This window comes from Aspergillus undulatus, assembly GCF_047715775.1.
Source record: "Aspergillus undulatus strain CBS 261.88 unplaced genomic scaffold BDV17scaffold_60, whole genome shotgun sequence".
In the NCBI taxonomy this organism is placed as follows: Eukaryota; Fungi; Ascomycota; class Eurotiomycetes; order Eurotiales; family Aspergillaceae; genus Aspergillus; species Aspergillus undulatus.
In genome coordinates, this window is record NW_027396664.1 from 40,939 (window position 1) to 58,708 (window position 17,770).

The window sequence follows — 17,770 nt, forward strand, 5'->3', positions numbered from 1 at the left end:
TGGCATATTTTACGCGACTGGATCAGGCCATATGGGGGTACTTTTCTGCCGATGGCACGGGGCGGAGAAACTCCGACTCGCCTGCAGCGGCGGCGAATGCATAGCAGCCCTAACTTCCTCAGTTTTCTGGACCCTTGGTGCAGATATATAATGTATATTTTTCTGGGAGTCTAGATATGGGGATCTCTATCGGAGCATTTTCATGGGTTACTGCTGCGATAAATGCTCTTTCTTTCAGCACAAGGGAGCTTGGAAGCTGCATTTGAGGGATGCAAGTTCTGATGCCACTTGCAGTCCAGCCATGATGTCAAAAAGGGCGTCGTCAATATACCTGCACGGTGATTCTTACTGCCGTCGGAGGGCCGCCAGGCACCCAGTGGGAGTTTCTGATTTTTACTTCCCAGAGAATGTGGTCGAATGGAAATACCACTCACAGAGCGGGTATACAATTGCTAAACATCAAAAGGTATTTATATACATAATTCATCAATGTTCGCAGCACGCTCATAGCTTCTCCTTGCTGGCCTTGTTATACCGCTCGAATGATGAAACGGGAGGAGCAGAGTTGGGGTTGGGGTGGTGCTTCTTCAGCGCCATCTTGACGTTGTACTCGAGATCCAGCTGAGCCTTGGGGTCGTCGGTCTTGGGCTTGAAGTCAACCACGAGGTCATCCTTGACTGCAAAGACGGAGTCAATGTCGAGGTGGGGGTCGTCGGAGGGGTAGATCTGGTTGATAACGGTGGCGTAGTCGGGATGCGTGATCATGAGGTGAATGTGTGCAGGGCGCATCGGTGAGCGGTCCATGACATTCAGGAGCACACCGGCGGGGCCATCGGTGGGCAGAGAGTAGGGCGTCGGGTGGTAGCAGTACCAGTTGAATTCTCCCTTCTCATTTGAGCGAAACTTGCCGCGGAGGTTGTTCTCGCTCTGTTTAGGGTCTTGGAAGTCGTACTGGCCGTTTGCGGAGGCTTGCCAGATATCGAGGACGGCGCCTTCAATGGGAGCGCCGGTTTCCATGTCTCGGAGCACACCGTGCATGTATGTGACTTTGCCGTTGGGGTTGGGGTCTTGGATGATGGAGTCGCCGAGGTTGCGGAAGGGAGCATTAGGTGACCAGAAGGGGCCGAGAATAACATTGGAGGTGGGAGAGAGGCCTTGTTCGGTGATGATGCGGTTGGCAATTTCGTCAACGAGACTGCAATTGTTAGTTCGCGTTCGAAAGTCAGCGCAAATTAGTGACTTACGATTCGAGACCGATCACGTCGCAGATACGGTGGCACTCGTTACGGATGGGAGTGCTGATCTTGCCGATAGTGTTGATGAACTCGACACCGAGCATCCACTCGGCGGGCGTAAGCTCGACTTCACGAGCAAAGTCGTGAATGTGTCTGATCAGCGATCCCAAGACCACGCGAGCGCGCTCGTCGGTCTTGGGCCCCATGGAGTTGACGACATAGGGGGTGAAGTTAGGGTCGAAGCGGGGGTTGGCAGACATTTTGGCAGACAGGCAATTAGGTTGGAGATGAGAGAGCAGCCATGATGAGGAAAGAGGCGAGCCTTATATTTTGCGACTGGAAGGCGACGGCAGATGAGTCGGCTGGCCATGGATGTGGGAGCAGTACCGTTGCCACATGCCGACCATCCAGCGGCAGTCCCCAGATTGCCAGAAGGCCGGAACAGGGAACCCCAGGTTAGTCCCAGGCAGTAGTAATGGCGGGCGTCTGATATGCCGACCGAGAGCAGACAGCGGGGACTTTCCATACTTTTGGCTGCCACTTGGAGGCTGCGACTGCCGGCACCACTACTCGGATGAAGTCTTTGCCGCGGGGAAGACTTCACCAGTGACACTAGTCTGTTTGCGGCACTAGCGTGTTTCCCCGGTATCTGCGCTCTCCGGCTGCAAATACATTCTCCGCTGTCGAATCATACGATGCTTGGGCGGTAGACGGCGCGGAGTCTGGGGTAGGTTGAATACTATTTGCCTGACCCTGATCAACCACTCTGTACAGTGTTACGGAGTATTTGTATGCGATCTGATAGGACGGCATGCGCCTGGTAGACTTGTCGCACCGGCATGTAGTTAGTCCGCTCCGGCGGCGATCTCGGAGCTGGAGTTGCCCGCAAGATGGACCATGATTCATCCATCATTGTCTACGGTCTGTCGTGTCTGCTGAGATGAGTCCGCTGAACGGTGTCGCTCGTTCTCTTCCGCGGGTGGCCAAGCAGCCGTTCCGTCTAATGAAGTCACGAGTGTCCTCACCGTCCAGCCTCCGGTCCCTCCACCACTCCAGCTCATTGCGATCAGCGACCTCGAATCCCTCCGCCCCCTCCGCCTCTCCCCGCGACTCCTCGAACCCCGCTCTATCGTTCCCTTGCCTCGATGCCCAGGACGCAAAGTCCGCACTCCTCTCTGCTCGATCTCTCCGCTCGGGGCCCGAACCCTCCTACACCACCGGTCGTCATGAACGATTCCATTGCGAGCAACCGCTGCTCCTCGACTGGGGTGGTTTGCTTCCGGAATTTGACATCGCATATGAAACATGGGGTCAACTGAATGAGAAGAAGGACAACGTCATCTTACTTCACACCGGGCTCTCCGCCTCCAGTCATGCGCACAGCACAGAAGCCAACCAGAAGCCCGGTTGGTGGGAGAAGTTCATTGGTTCAGGGAGGCCTATCGACACGGACAAATATTTTGTTATCTGCACCAATGTTCTTGGAGGATGCTACGGCAGCACAGGACCGTCGACCAACGACCCGTCAGATGGAAAGAAGTACGCTACGCGGTTCCCGATCCTCACCATCGAGGACATGGTGCGCGCGCAGTTCCGCCTCCTGGATCATCTTGGGGTTGATAAACTGTACGCTTCTGTCGGTTCCAGCATGGGAGGCATGCAGAGTCTGGCAGCTGGCGTCCTTTTCCCAGAGCGCGTCGGTAAGATTGTATCTATCAGCGGATGTGCGCGAAGTCATCCATACAGCATCGCGATGCGTCATACCCAGCGTCAAGTCTTGATGATGGACCCGAACTGGGCTCGGGGGTTCTATTACGACTCAATCCCGCCGCATTCTGGCATGAAGCTTGCTCGAGAAATTGCCACCGTCACCTATCGGAGTGGACCCGAATGGGAGAAGCGCTTCGGACGGAACCGCGCCGATCCAAGCAAACAGCCTGCGCTATGTCCCGACTTCCTCATCGAGACGTATCTCGATCATGCCGGTGAAAAGTTCTGTTTGGAGTACGACCCAAATAGTCTTCTTTACATCTCAAAGGCGATGGATCTGTTCGATCTGGGCTTAAGCCAGCAACTCGCCACGAAGAAACAACGAGCGAAGTACCAAGCGAACATCAACAAAGGTGCCAGCAGCGTAAACGATGCTTCATGCAGCCTCACCCTACCGGATGAACCTTACCAAGAGCAACCCTCCGCGTCTACATCGCCAATGGAGCCGTCAGCCTCCGAGGGAAGTTCGGAGCTAGACTCCCCTCCAAAAGATCTCGTCGCAGGTCTCGCGCCTCTGAAGGACCATCAAGTGCTGGTCATTGGTGTTGCAAGTGATATCCTCTTCCCTGCCTGGCAGCAACGGGAGATTGCGCAGACGCTTCGGCAAGCAGGAAACAACAACGTCGAACACATTGAGCTTGGTGAAGACCTGTCTCTCTTCGGACACGATACATTCCTGCTGGATCTGAAAAACATCGGAGGGGCAGTGCAAAAATTCCTAGACTAGACGAGGTACTACCTCATTTCACTGTACTGTATGTTATCATGCCTCATGAATATATATCACATTTTGCGTTCTTATTCTCTTTCAGCTGACCGTGCGAGTCCTTCATGACTTCATATTCCTGTGAATAAAGTAGTTCATTTCATTCCAGATGAATTATTTCATTCTATGATTCTTGTTACGCTGGTGCTGCTATAGCACATGACTCAGTTTCTAGTGATTAGGCTGTATTTTATGAGAGTTTTGTGAAAATATTTCTAAATATTCACCCATAGTCATATCTCAGCCCTCATGACAGATATACTACACCTTCATGGTGTATACCAATACTCAAAAAACATAAAAGCGCGGACAATCCCCCTAAATCCCAAATCCTCTTCGACCATCAACTCAACCCGTCTCCATCTCCCCGTCTATCCTTATCCCAGCTCTCATTTTTAACATTCAAACAAACAACAAACATCCAAGTTCCCGACCCATCTACACAAGATGCGTTTCAACTCCTGGACTATACTCGCCTCCCTGGCCTTGAATGTCTCAGCCGTACGTACACCCCCGTTTACTCACCCAATGACCAAACAAACAAGCTAACCCACCACAGTCCCCTACCGGACCTACCGTGGAAATCCCCAAATCCACGGTGACCGAAATGACCTGGGACGTGCAAGCCTTCCCCAACGGCCCAACCCTAACCTTAACCGGCACAGTCGAACAAGTCCACGCGCAGCTGGTGGGGTTGAACCCAAACTACGACAACGAAGACTTCGGCACCGAGTTCGAGTCCGCCGACGCAGACCCCTTAAATCCAGTCGCCAACACAGCCCTCTCCGCCGATGCCAACGACCGCCGCCGCGAATGGCACTTCTGCATGCCCCAGGGCTCAATGCGGAACATGGCCTGGGTCCCCAGAATCAAAGAAGGCATCTCGTACCTGCGCAAGGTAAAGGGGAAGCCGAAGCTGCGGGCTGGTGCGTGCTCGCGCGTGAGCTGTTCCTGGGAGAGCGCGATTTGGTGGTGTAATGATAACTCCGAGGAAAAGACTCTACCGTCTTATAATAACATTGCCCAGGGGGCAACGGACATTCTTAACAAGTGTGCGGATTTGGAGCATCCCGCGAAGCCGTTTGGGGGGAGTTTGGATCATCCTGATCAGTGGAGGGTTGTTGTTAAGAAGGGGGATTGTTAGGGCTCCGTGCAGATAGGTCTCCTGGCTTATCGTGATTGTGGTGGTGGTGGTTTACTTGCTGTGATGTGATATGGACATTTGACAATGGCCTGTGCAGGGGATTCAACATCCCGCTGCTGGTGGCATGTTTTTTTTTTTTTTTTATTGGCCGTCTCAACGAACTCGACCCTTTCCTTATCATTATCATGTTCTGACATAGTTATCAAGAAACATTGGCTTTGCTACAATTCATGCCTGTTTTGTCTACTGTAGAATGCAACCTAGACCGTCCTGCGGAGGAGTCAAATCTCCAGCATGGGGATAATAAACGAAAGCCTTTTCTATGCCTATCCAAAAAAAAATCATAACAAATGAAATCCTCGAGTCGCATCTAATAAGGACAACCTACCTCAAACCAAGAAGAACACCTCTAATAAGAAGAACGTCCAGAAACCAGCGTATCGCCATTCCATACGGAACCACCACGCAAACCACTTCCACGGCGCTCAGGGTATTCTGACCGGTAGGGACCACGGACAGTGCAGCTCAATGATGCCGAAAAGTAAGACCCTCTGTCACCGTACTCACCTCGGGAATCCGGGTACTCGGAGCGAGGATATCTAGAGGACGAATGACTCCCAGAGGGCCTGCGGTCATCGGGATGCCTACTGCTAGTGGTACTTGTAGATGATAGCCAATAAGATAGCGGTACCTTGCTCAGGAGGTCTCAGCCCTCCACTCATATAAGGCCTCTCCGGACGTCGCGAGCTCACACGAGACCCTCCGGAGTAGATACTCCGCTCGTCTTGGTAGCTTTCGCCAGCCCTAGAAGACCCCCGCCGTCCGTAGGACGTCGTAGAGCCCACGTCCGAGTACGTAGGCTCAATGTATCTACCCGAACTGCCAGAAACCATGGATGCACCATCACGACCATAGCCATGTCCATAGCCACCAGCACGCCGCTCAGACCTCAACCTCCCCCCCATACATCCCCCAACAACCGACGTATCCCCCTCACTTCCCAACTCCGCTCCACGCCCCCAAGGCCCACCCCCACACTCCCCTACACTCAAAGAACCTCTCACACTGCCTGCATACCGAAAGTCCATTCCTTCGCCACTCGCCACCCGCGCGCGCCTTGTCCCTGCCGCCCCTCAATCCCACGGCGCACATGCGCAAAAGCTCTCTGCATGAACTGCGGCGAGATATCTACTTCCTGCAGGTGATCGACGAGGATGGAGATTATGTTTGGTGTGATGACTTTCGAGCCGGGCAGGGAGCAGCTTGAGTCTGAGCCCGGCCCGTAGAGACGGCTTAGCGCGTCGAAGACTTGCCCCACGATTGATGTGGCCATGGCTTCCCACTCGCAGCGGGTGAAGTTGTAGCCGCCGAAGTTATGGGGCTCGAATTTTTTTTTTTTTTTTCGAGGATGATGGGGTGCCGGGGGGTTCTGTTGTAGGAGTTGTTTTGGCCGTCTGAACAGGCGCAGGGGTTGATTGGCGGGTGTGTACGGCAGTGATGGGCTCGGTATGTGCAGCACGACATTTTGCTGGTTTTTTTTTTGCGGAAGTCTGTAGCGCTTTAGTAGGTACTTACTTGGTTTAGATGATTTAGGGCTCGCCAGTTGCCGCTTTGGGATTGTGTGCTGGGCCTGAGGACGTGGAATAGGCGGGATTTGTTAGGGTTTATGTATAGCGCGGGACAATGGGCTTTCTCCACGTCTATTCAAAACAAGCCGGACAGGGACATACAAAGGCGGTGGGGTTACAAGGACACTTTGTTATACAGCTTGAATTCATAACGGAGACCAAAAAGTCGAACACCATTCATTTCCCCGCAAGTGTAGACAGCCGTAATGCTTGCTACGGATCAGTGGTGCTCAGTACGGATAGCAGATGCCCATGGGGAGATTAGATTACTTAGACTGGCTCGGAATAACCTCCAGAGGGGATGCCTGTAGTAGTTTATTTACTCGGAATGAACTCCATGCAGAAAGCCAAACGCCGAAGCTTGATTTGAGGTGTCATTGCAAACCCTTCTTACCTACTAACATAAGAACCCTTGTGTGAAAGGAAAATAGCAATAGGGACAGAAAGATAAACGAAAAATGAGTAAGGGGGCTAAAAAGCAAGAAATGAAATTCTCAATGTGCAAAAACAATGGGCCCATCCATACCTGCCTGCTTGGAGCTGTAACTAACTCCATCAACCTTGAGCCCATGCTCATTCAACAACATGATCGTATCTCCCCGCTCAGAGAGTCTGCAATCACTCAACTCAAAAGGCGAATCAACCCTCGGTCTGAGCAAAGCATCCTTGGGCAGGGTCTGCACATCACCCGCCCCATTCCGAATGCTCCAATCTCTCAGCTGCACCGCGCGATTCGTTCGGTTTGAAAGTGTCACGGATCGCCGACGGCCGCCTGGGTCTGGTGGAGTAGGATGGATGTACGCTTCCTGGATGACGACGGCGTCCTCGATAATATCAGGTCGGAGGATGTCGTTCCAGCCTACGCCTGAGATGGCATGGCCGGATACCTCGTTCGTATGCACGGCTTGCGATGCGAATGCGAGGAAGATACCGAGCCACTCGTTTGAATTGGCGAAATGGAAGAGCAGACCGCCATCCTGAAAGACCCCGTCCTCTGCGCGGAATTTCATTCCGTTGCCTTGGTTCATGTGGATGTTATGCATGTCTCTCATGCAGTCCGATCTGGAGCCGAACACGTAGACTTCAGCGTGTTCGTCGATCGCTCGTTCTATGTCAGGCTGCAGCACGTCGATGATGTCATTGAACTGTCCAGGAATGTCGTGAGGTAAGAGGCGGCCACTGCTGCACTTGAACAAACTATTGTTGATGTAGTCGAGCCCTAGTCCACGGGCTCCGGTATTGATTGGGGAAAACCCTAGCTTTAGGCCTGCTAGCTCGTCCACAATCGCATTTTGATCGATCTGGTAATTCACCCAGTAGACCAGTCGTGAGTCGTACAGATCTCCGGATGTGATGTTGATTGCTGCTCGGCGCACCCCAGCCACCTCTCCATCTCGGCGCGAGATGCCATGGAGCTCGAGGTCACTGGGATCTTGCTCTTCAAAGTACAGCGAGAGCTGCGGAACCTTGGTATCCTGCTGACAGGGCTCGATCCCATAACCTGATGCGTAACCTTTCCAAACGCCGTAGTTCTTGACGGGCATTGCATGTATCAGACGGCATGGAAAACAGATTAAAGATGGATTCAAAGTGCAATGAGGAATTCTGCTGACAGCACTCCATTATAAGCATTCCAAGACACTGTGGTCTGCAGACAGTTGTCACCATGATCGTTGGAAAGTGGTGCAGCCCAGAAAGGCTCGGCACGAACTGAATGATATCACGGTTTCCAAAAAGCCGCTGGTAGCCGCCAGCATTCCAAACGCGAGACTTGGGCTCTAAGCTGCCCAGGAGGTTTTGACTTTATCTCGCCAGTGGTTGAACCGAACCAAATAGACTCACATATGGCCGAGGCCGCGAGAACAGACATCCTGTACTGTTCATTGGCTGAGTTTATATGTCTATGTCAGTAACCAAAGTTTGTCTCGGTGGATAGTGGAGTCGCAGCATGGAGACAGCTAGTGCACAGAACGCTCTAGACCTTCAGGTACCTAAAGCTTGTAGGCCCTTGAAAGAATAAAGAGGTTAGCATTGTCGCTCGAAAAGACGCGGTAGCCGGGTATATGTACGCCGCATGTAGGCGCAGTCGATGAGGAAAGTGCGCCCCCGAGACCCCATCCCAGCTTTCAGAAAGAAGACGTGCAGGTCAATACGTAGCCCGACCACATGTAGAGCAAAATAAGGTTTTGTCCAAAAAACACACCAGATATGGCTCCCTCTTAGACACCTACCAGACTGAATCATGCTGCCAGCTGCCTCTGCAGATGGGAGCTGTCCACTCGCTGCGCCCCGTCGTCATACGGGCTCCATCATCCTTCTAGAGTGTGGATTCGACAGCGTCCCAGGCGTTTGGTACGAAACGTGACCCAAGCTCCGCAGAGTTTCTGCAGTCCTTATTCGCAGATCGCAGGCCCAAAGGTAAGGCAGCTGTCTTCCGCGGAAAAAAGCTGTTTCTCTTCAAACCCGGTATGGGTCTATCCTTTATGGGTCTGGGTAGTTAAACTAGAAGACCGGATGAACATGGCACTGCATTCGATGTGGAGCTCACCTTCTCAACGGCCCAGAGTCCCAGACTAGACTAGAGGACTCAAGAAACCAGAAACAGGGAGCTAAATTAGGAGCGCAGGGGTGAGAGTCGATCAATGCTTAGTAAAGGGGTAGTCACTATGTTAACTAGATGGTACCTGGTCTCTCAGTCGGCAATCCGAGGATTAACTTCAACAGTTCTGTCTAGACCGTGTCGAAATACTGAAGCTCCTTGGATATCGGGACAGAAAGGTAGAAAGGTGGAATGAATCCAGTTTTGACGCATACTCACATGCGTTGGAGTCATGGGTGCTTTCCAGTAAGTTCATACTTCCAGATTCAATGAGAGCATTCTAGATATCTTGTTTTCCAGCTAAATCAAGGAGCTATTCGCAATTTCTATCTGTGCTTTTGCCATTTTACGCGATGCATTCGCATAAGTCCGTGCATATATCAAGCTACACGAGGTAAAGGCCTGATTTCTGTCCTGTCAAACAAATGAAAAATCCCATCTATTAAATCTTTATTACACCCAACCAATCTCAAGAAAACGGACCTATCCATGTATGCTCCTCCCATCACTCTTCACCTCATACATAGTCGTAACCTGAATACCACCACCGCGCTTCCGCCCATTCTCCTCGTCTTCAAAGCTACTATTATCACCGGGCTCCGCGCGCACCACACTCCTTAGCATATCATACTCATCGCTTTCCCGTCCAGGCCTTGTGCCAGGGTTCGAGTCGAGCTGCGTGTGTTTGCCGGATCGGCCAATGGCTGATAGCCCAAAGGAGGCGTTGCTTTTGCCGTAGCCGTATGTTCCAGGCCCTGAAGAGGGGTCTTTCGAGCTGGACTTCAGCCAGATGGAGGAGGAGAAAAGTGGTTTTATGCAGGGGGCGTTGACGGCTATGATTGCGACGAACTGAGGGAATAAATCTGTTAGTCGGGGTTTCTTGAACAGCTGTTAAGAGACTCTTAGGGGCGGCATACTGTTTCGCGAATGGCCCAGATGGTACTGTTGTTGATACTGGAGATATCCTGGATCGAGAGGATGCAGCGGAGGAGGGTGGCGGCCATGACGAAGACACCACCGCAAAGGAGGACGCCGATAACGAGTTTACTGTGTTCGTTAGCGGGTATTGGGTTTGGCATTAGGCTGAGAAGTACCGTTGCAGTGCGAGTTTGACTTTGGCGAGGAGAGGAATGGGGATGGATAGCAGGATTGCGTCAGTTCTGCGTAATTAGCATCTCCCGAGATGGAAAAGTGAGTAGAGGACATACACGACGTTGCTAGCTGCAATGACAATGTAGTTGACAAAATCGGCGGAGCAGTTGACTAGGATTGTGAGCTATATTCGACGTTCGATGTCCTGGGATTGCGACATACGACCTGGGTCAGGGTAGACTTGGAAATGTCTTTCAATCGGACGGCAGTGGAGGAAGATGGTGAATATGACGGCGACATAGGTGCAGCCGCAGAGGATCATGTTGAACTTGACGAGTTTCTGCTGCGTGAGGCCGAGGCTTCGAACGGTTAGGATAATTTGAGACTGGGTGGGTTGAGAACTTACGTTAGACGGTTATAGAAGAATAGCATACACGCCTTCAGTGACCAAATCAAGGTCACATAGCACGTCCATCCGGCCATTAAGCACTTAGAGCCGGCCATAATTTTGCTTTCTTCTGCTGGCGACTGGGAGATGGCGAGTCGTTCTTGGTCTGATAGACCAATGTTCGTACCCCATTGTCCGATGAGCTCGAGCATAGTGAGCTCAGCCTATATCCGTTAGCTTTGGCTTGACCGTTAGAGTAAGCCATTTACCGTCCAGAAGACGAGTGCGACAATGGTAAAGTAGTCATCCCCTTGCAGGTTTTTGATCCCGACAACCTTCAGACGGGCGAAGAGCCGTAAGAGAAGAACGACCACTCCGATACTATACTCAGACCAAGCTTCCTTCTGGAACGGGGTTGCCGACGCCATTGTGAGAACAGTTCGTCCCAAACGGTTCTTCACAACAGTCACCGGTTCTTCAGTAGTTCTTCAGGACTGAGAACGGACTCCGACCCAACTGTCTGGGACCGGACTGAGCTTAAGACTGACAAATCCATGCAGGCTGCGCGATCCTTACCCATCACGGTATGCGGAATCCATAACGAGCAGGTTCAGCTGGCGGCAGCAGAAATTTCAGGAGAGCCTATGAAGAAGCCCAAAGTACGAGCCTCGGAAGTTGACAGCTTTGACAGCCCGTCATGGCCGCCACTAAGGAAGATCCACGACGTTCTATTTCAGAAAAAGCCCGTCGAAAGGGAAACTCTCCATACTGGGCGCTGATCACCACTTCTGCTCCGATGTTGTAATCTGAAGTCCGGGCTGGGCCCGAGCGCTGTTTATTTCCTGGAACCATTATTAGCAAGATCGGCTTGCCAGCGGGTCATCAGAGACAAATTATTCAACCACGGCTGGGTCTGCTATCTGATGGCCTGTAGCCCATAGGGAAGCTTTCCCTGACAGATGTCACCAAAAGGAGGTTTTCCTTGTGGAGTGTACAGCTGATAACGGGGAAGCGGATGGCGTGTGGCTTGGGGCGAAGTCTGACACAAGCGCCATCGGTCCGTTGAATATGCAAATCTCAGTAAAGTCGACAATCTTTATTCGTGATTCGAGGCCTGCGCGGCAGAGCAACGAGTAGCGGAAGTAATTTGATCGGGCCGTCTGGGTCCCTGGGGCTGCCGAACCTGCGCGCTAACATGCTAGATTGGTCCACTGTAGTTCAGCAGGGAGTCAGGATAATCAATGTGACACCTGCGACAGGGGTCCTGCCTAGACAAGTCTTTGTTGACAGCTGCTGTTTAGATTGGTGCGCATGCAGCGAAATGGGCCATGGCAGCGGAGATTTATGCAACCCCTGTCGGGCATTCCTCAATTCTCTTCGGAAATTCGCCGAGCAACCTGCAGCAATGAAGACACTAAGGATAGGCCACTATTATCAGATTCTGGGTCAGGACGGGAAACTCCGCAGCGATAGCAGAGTCGTCGCGTACGTTGATAGACACTTTCGCTCTGCCATGAGGGTTGGTATAGACAGTATTGAGCAGATCTAGTGTACGAATTATGTCAGTGTCATGTCCACAGAGCATCAAGGACAAGGCTATCCAGATTCCAGGATCGATAGACGTGACCACCAGGCCCTCACTCCTTCTAATCCTTTTGATAAAACGTACCTTTGTGTGTACGGAGTACGGGTGGCTCTTTCCCAGCACGGAATAGGGGCGGAACCCCTCCACCGCTGCAACGTCGTACTCCGCACTCTATACTAGCAGTTAGTATACTCCACAGTTCTAGGCATAGTGGATGTCGCTCACCACCTGTTTCTGCACCAGAAGCACCATGTAGAATGCGATGAACATCGACAGAATGCTTGTCCCAATGGCACTGTTTTAACTTTTGCGCAGCGGAATAGTGCGGACAGTACAGATGCCGAGGAGACTTTGTATAGCTTCAAAGCTACACAAACCCCGCATCCGCGGAATGACAGCTGCCCATTTCCGCACCCGGCTCCCTGGCTCTCCCTGACACTGTTCAACTTGGCTAGGATCAACAGACCGTTCAGTTATCAGCGGGGAGTGGGGTGGCGCAACCCTCAGCTGGTCGGGATAAACTGCGAACCTAATGTTCGTTTCCGCGCTTTCGCCTGGCGCTGAGGGCGCATAAAAGAGGCCGGATGCCACGTCCCTGTTGTAGGCATTCGTTTCAGCAAAATCTTGTGTTCTATTATTTTGCGCAAGTCCAAATTCACAGTCACAATGGGCTCAATAGGGAAACCCACGGACACCTACGACTACATCATTTGCGGGTACATTCTCCGTCTACTATGAGTATATCGCAAATTCTAACACCAACAGAGGAGGTACCTCTGGATGTGTTGTCGCAGGTCGCCTAGCCGAGAACAAGAATGTCAGCGTGCTTCTCCTCGAAGCCGGTCAGCACAACCGTGACCTTGAGAATGTGCACATGGCTGGTGGATGGTCCCAGAACTTCGACTCCGAGACGGACTGGAACCTGATCACCAAGCCCATGGACGGCGTCGACAACCGCCAGGTTAAACTCAGTCGCGGTCGCTTCCTCGGTGGCAGCAGTGGATGCAATGGCACACTTTGCATCCGTGGTAGCAGACAGGACTACGACGACTGGGGCCTTGAGGGCTGGAGTGGTGATGAGTTCTTCGACGCCATGAAGAAGGTAAGCCCTCACAATCCGCCAGCCTTGCATCTAGGTATGGACACTGCTGACTGGCTAGTCTGAAACCTTCCACGGCAAGCCCTGGTTCAAGGCAGACAAGGACTCCCACGGCTACTCCGGTCCCCTCCACACCGAACCTCACGATCTCGCCCCAATCGCAGACCGTCTTATTGACTCCTTCGTTGACCAAGGCCTCCCCCTTCATCACGACATGTTCTCTACCGGCGACGTCCCCCATGGATGCGGTCACGTCCCTCGCACTGTTTACAAAGGCATCCGAACCACCTCTGCCGACTTCATCACCAAGGAGTACGACCGCTCCAACATCACCATCCAGACCGATGCAACCGTCGACCGCGTCCTCCTCGAACAGACCGCCGACGGCCTTCGCGCGACCGGCGCCGTCACTCGCTCAAAAGATGGAACCGTCAAGAACTTTTACGCTCGCCGTGAGGTGATCATCTCTGGTGGCGCATACTGCAGTCCTGCCATCCTCATGCGCTCTGGCATCGGAGCCCGCGATGAGCTTGCCCAGTTCGGAATCGACACCAAGGTTGACCTTCCCGGCGTTGGAAAGAACCTCATGGACCACCTAGTATGTTTTTGCTACCCGCTTCTAGCTATCCTTACATACTAATGTCGTAGATCGTCTTCATGTTCTACGAAGCCAACCAAGCCGGCCTAACCAACTGCTCAAAAGTCTACCACGACGACTCCTTCGAAAAAACATACAAGGAATACCAAGAGCACAAGACCGGCTTCCTCTCCACCTTCCCATTTGGCTCCTTCGCCTTCGCCCGCATGGACGACCGCCTCAAAGACGAGCCAATGTGGCGCGACGCCCCCCGCAAACCAGGCCGCGACCCGATGGGCCTCACGCCAAAACAACCCAACGTCGAATTCTTCAGCACAGAGACCTACGGCGGGCCGAAGCAATATGACCAGTTTCCTGTCAACCACAAGCACGCGTTCTCGATTATCGCGGAGCTCTTTGCGCCCAAGTCCCGCGGGACTGTTACGCTTGAGAGCGCGGATCCGACCGTTAACCCGGTTATCGACTGTAATTACCTTGCGGATCCGATGGATATGCTGGTTCTTACTGAGGCGTGTCGCTACGCCAATGAGATCGTCATGAAGGGCTCTGGGACAAAGGATATTGTTAAGGGGTCGTGGCCTGAGAATCTCGATCACCATACCTACACGAAGCGCGAGCAGTGGATTCCTTACGTCAAGCAGCATGCTACGACTTGTTCGTCTTCTTCCCTTTCTTTCCAATCTCCACGAATACCGAGACACTAATAATAAATATAGGCTACCACGCCTCCGGCACCTGCGCAATGGGCACAGACTCGGACCCCAGGGCCGTACTGGACAACAAGCTCCGCGTCCGCGGGGTCCAGGGCCTGCGCGTCGCAGACTGCAGTGTCATGCCTACTCTGCACGGCGGGCACACCCAGATGCCGGCGTACGGTATCGGCGAGCGAGCAGCGGACTTTATCAAGGAGGCCTGGAAGAATGAGGCGACGCAGGGTAGGCTATCAAGCGTTTTATAGCGTGCTGTTTTCCTTTTTTTTCCTTTGCTTTTCGTTTGTTAGCTTTTGGCTTAGGGGTTTGGGTTTCTGACGTTTAGTGCATTCGTTTTTTTAAAGTTGCTGAGAAGATGGGGAAGTTGCAAGTTTGAGTGAAGTTTGAAGTTTGGGGCTTTTTTTCTTCTTTTCATCCTATTCGCAAGTTCGAGTGCGAGTACGATTGCGATTGTTATTCCGAGTCGAGCATCAACGTTCATAGCTCGCCGTTTTGGTTGCCTGCGGGGTTCTCGAGATGGTGGGTGCTTAGCATCAGCCGGCTGGGCGGCAATTGTACTTCTAGCGGATGTGTAGGTTTGCTGCATTTCCTTTGTTCTTCTTCCCTGCCGGCTTTCCGACACACAGTCTTTGTCTTTGCTCTTGTACCGTCAATTGGTTGGTCCCTCATCCTGGCCGAGGGTTTCCCAATTCATGCTAAGGGTTTATGGTGCCAGGGCCTAGATTCTCGGGCTCGGAGGCTTTATTACTCGTTAAGAAGTACCCTAGACTTGAAATAAATATGCATCACGAACTGAAAATTGCCTTATGCAAGTTATTTATGGTCGTTTATAATGAAAATATATCCTGAGAAGTATCATATCCGGACCCCAGGGACGGACCAGAAATAAAGCGAGCACGCAACGCCGAGGTCCCAAAAAGTCAGAGTGAAGAACAAACGTCAAAGAAGTCTAAAACACAACCGGCTCCGGCAACTTCACTGGTGTATCCCCTCTCAGCTTCTTCTGTATGAGCCTCCCGAAACTCGGCGACCACTCGACCCTAGGTCCAAGGATATCCAAGCCCCAGAGCTCAGCAGCATACTTCAGGATCGAAGTATGCGTGTACTCGCCGCTCTCCTTCACCGGACTGTGCTCGACAACGCCCTTTCCAACCCACGGCGAGATGAGCAGCGTCGGAACACGAATCCCAAGTCTATCAAAGTGGAATGTCGTGGCTTTTCCGTCCTTCGCGACCTCGGTATACGGAATGTCGTCGCCGGCGGGAACATTCTCGGGAGGCGGGACGTGGTCTGCGAAACCGCCGTGCTCGTCGAATGTCAGGATGAAGAGGGTTTCGTTCCATTGCGGGCCGGACCGCAGGGCTTCGTAGATTCCCTTGATGAAGTCCTCGCCGATGTTTGTAGGCGATGGAGGGTGAAAGGACTGGTATGTGCAGCACTCCGGATTGATCCATGTAAACTGCGGTAATGATCCCGAGGCCGCGTCCGCGTAGAACTGGTCGATGTACTTGATGTGTGATTTCGCGTTTTGCGCGGTCCACTGGTAGAACAACGCGTCGGGGGAGAAGCCCGTTGCGTTGGAGTAGTTGATCCAGCTGACATTTGCAGCAGAGAGCTGTTCAAAGATGGACAGTTGCGGAAGGGCAGAGACGTCAAAGCCGGGGTCGTTCCAGCCGTGGCCGTGTGATGTCCCCGAGGTCATGTACGCCCGGTTCGGGTTCGTTGGTCCAGGAACGGCGGCGAACCATTTGTCGAAAAGGAGGTAGTTCTCCGCCAATGCGTTGAATATGGGGACGTGCTCAGGCGTGTAGTAGTTTATAACTTCCCCTGCGCGTGTCAGGTCCCCGTTTATCCCGTACGAGCGGATCTGCTCGGTCACGAAACCTTGCATTGTAGGTCGGTCGACGGAAAGGTCGGGATGGTCGGTACCGTATATTTGGAAATTCCCACCTGCGATGCTGTGGTCTGGGTCGTCGGGGGCGACATTCTTCGCGAGAGGTTTGGCGCAGACTTGCGGGGAGTTTGGGTTGGAGATGTTGGCGGGATTGCAGAAGGTGCGGTTGACGAGGTTGTCGATGTCGGGGTTGTATGTCAAGCCGCCGGCGATGGCGTCAAAGGAGAGGTTTTCTTGAACGAGGACGACGACGTTCCTGATGGGGGTGTTTTGGTCAGGGCGATGCGGGCGGGTTCCGGTGCCGGGTCGCGTCGAGAGGAGCTTGTGGGAGGCTAAGAGGTAAACGACCACTGCGACCGCCGTGACGCTAGTTGTGAGCAGGAGCGAGAGGATCGTGATACGGGTTCGCGAGTTTTCCCTGCCAGCTTGACGTCGTTCGAAGGCCTCCTCGTCCTGGCTGGGGCGGCGGCTGCGGTCTCTGTCGTTGAGCAGGGGCTCCTCCGACTCTGCGGGGGAAGCGGGGCGGTCTCCCCGCAGAAGGCCCATCTCGGCTGCCGGTCGGTTCTATGTACAAAATGGAGAGAAAAAGGCAGAAAAAGAAGAGCACTTACTGCTCAGTATGAGTCGACATGAGGGTGCAAGGGGAGAGGTCGAAGAAGAATCCCCGCGCCCAGCATTCATCGTCAGGTGGGCGTGGATGGATGGCATGGCACACCCTCCACCAGGCACACATTGGGGGCATGCACTTTTCTCGGCCGCTGATTGGCCCATGATCGAGACGATTGCCGCGCTATGCTTCATCTGGCTAGCCTTTATCGATGCCAGCACGTGATATATCCCTGCCGACACCCATCAACAGCATATCCTCTCATAACAATTTCCTATTATTGATTTTATTATTCAAGCAGACTGTCCAAGCACCGATTGACGGTTCTGCGTAAGTAGTTGGCGTCTTTCCAGCCTTCTCGCTCCTATTGAGCAAAAAAGTGTCAAAACACAGCACTGTATATATCTTGCAGTAGCATTAAAACGGTCATCTGATAATTGACTGCCCAAACATCAGCCATGCGAAGGGGCTTGGCCACCTAGGCATCTGTAGGGCAGCTATAGTGGCAAGATTTGGTTTGCAGCCTATCATTGTGAACTATAAACAAGGTGACTATTCATGTGGCAAGCCCCAAAGTTGAGCCTGAACTGCCTACCAAAAAATGTTACCTTTCCTCAAAGCAGGATGACGAAAGCCCGCTTGCTCGTTTAGTAAC

General features: G+C 52.7%; 7 protein-coding genes across 7 annotated transcripts; 3 read left to right on the plus strand and 4 right to left on the minus strand.

Moving 5' to 3' along the window:
• Positions 1-418: 418 nt before the first annotated feature.
• Positions 419-2,028, minus strand: BDV17DRAFT_273110 (putative catechol dioxygenase). The gene is made up of 2 exons (XM_073758991.1): positions 1,245-2,028; positions 419-1,195 (listed from the first exon to the last, which is right to left on the minus strand). Exons 1-2 carry the CDS (start codon positions 1,493-1,495, stop codon positions 505-507), a joined length of 942 nt encoding a protein of 313 aa, XP_073611788.1. The 5' UTR covers positions 1,496-2,028; the 3' UTR covers positions 419-504.
• On the plus strand, positions 1,855-4,004 carry BDV17DRAFT_198482 (homoserine O-acetyltransferase family protein). The gene is made up of 2 exons (XM_073755230.1): positions 1,855-3,760; positions 3,818-4,004. Exon 1 carries the CDS (start codon positions 2,176-2,178, stop codon positions 3,730-3,732), a length of 1,557 nt encoding a protein of 518 aa, XP_073611789.1. The 5' UTR covers positions 1,855-2,175; the 3' UTR covers positions 3,733-3,760; positions 3,818-4,004.
• Positions 4,005-4,218: 214 nt separating this feature from the next.
• BDV17DRAFT_294903 (uncharacterized protein) lies at positions 4,219-4,915 on the plus strand (the record flags this gene model as incomplete). The annotated part of the gene is made up of 2 exons (XM_073762943.1): positions 4,219-4,272; positions 4,331-4,915. The coding sequence occupies 2 exons, from the start codon at positions 4,219-4,221 to the stop codon at positions 4,913-4,915; spliced, it is 639 nt and encodes a 212-aa protein (XP_073611790.1).
• Positions 4,916-7,037: 2,122 nt separating this feature from the next.
• On the minus strand, positions 7,038-8,087 carry BDV17DRAFT_300704 (uncharacterized protein; the record flags this gene model as incomplete). The annotated part of the gene is made up of 1 exon (XM_073764117.1): positions 7,038-8,087. One exon carries the CDS (start codon positions 8,085-8,087, stop codon positions 7,038-7,040), a length of 1,050 nt encoding a protein of 349 aa, XP_073611791.1.
• A 1,538-nt stretch (positions 8,088-9,625) lies between these two features.
• BDV17DRAFT_294905 (uncharacterized protein) lies at positions 9,626-11,050 on the minus strand (the record flags this gene model as incomplete). The annotated part of the gene is made up of 7 exons (XM_073762944.1): positions 9,626-9,991; positions 10,060-10,189; positions 10,237-10,302; positions 10,351-10,405; positions 10,457-10,593; positions 10,641-10,846; positions 10,892-11,050. 7 exons carry the CDS (start codon positions 11,048-11,050, stop codon positions 9,626-9,628), a joined length of 1,119 nt encoding a protein of 372 aa, XP_073611792.1.
• A 1,823-nt stretch (positions 11,051-12,873) lies between these two features.
• BDV17DRAFT_300706 (GMC family oxidoreductase) lies at positions 12,874-14,887 on the plus strand (the record flags this gene model as incomplete). Its single annotated transcript, XM_073764118.1, has 5 exons — positions 12,874-12,923; positions 12,973-13,309; positions 13,368-13,904; positions 13,955-14,558; positions 14,621-14,887. 5 exons carry the CDS (start codon positions 12,874-12,876, stop codon positions 14,860-14,862), a joined length of 1,770 nt encoding a protein of 589 aa, XP_073611793.1. The 3' UTR covers positions 14,863-14,887.
• A 482-nt stretch (positions 14,888-15,369) lies between these two features.
• Positions 15,370-17,498, minus strand: BDV17DRAFT_273117 (putative phosphatidylglycerol specific phospholipase). Its single transcript, XM_073758992.1, has one exon. It carries the CDS (start codon positions 17,052-17,054, stop codon positions 15,564-15,566), a length of 1,491 nt encoding a protein of 496 aa, XP_073611794.1. The 5' UTR covers positions 17,055-17,498; the 3' UTR covers positions 15,370-15,563.
• Positions 17,499-17,770: the final 272 nt, after the last annotated feature.

Bases quoted from the DNA above. Each gene is read 5' to 3' on its own strand.
- BDV17DRAFT_273110 (XM_073758991.1), bottom strand. From the start codon at position 1,495: ATGTCTGCCAACCCCCGCTTCGACCCTAACTTCACCCCCTATGTCGTC. The intron at 1,196-1,244 runs GTAAGTCACTAA...TAACAATTGCAG, and splicing joins GACGTGATCGGTCTCGAATC to TCTCGTTGACGAAATTGCCA.
- BDV17DRAFT_273117 (XM_073758992.1), bottom strand. From the start codon at position 17,054: ATGGGCCTTCTGCGGGGAGACCGCCCCGCTTCCCCCGCAGAGTCGGAG.
- BDV17DRAFT_198482 (XM_073755230.1), top strand. From the start codon at position 2,176: ATGAGTCCGCTGAACGGTGTCGCTCGTTCTCTTCCGCGGGTGGCCAAG.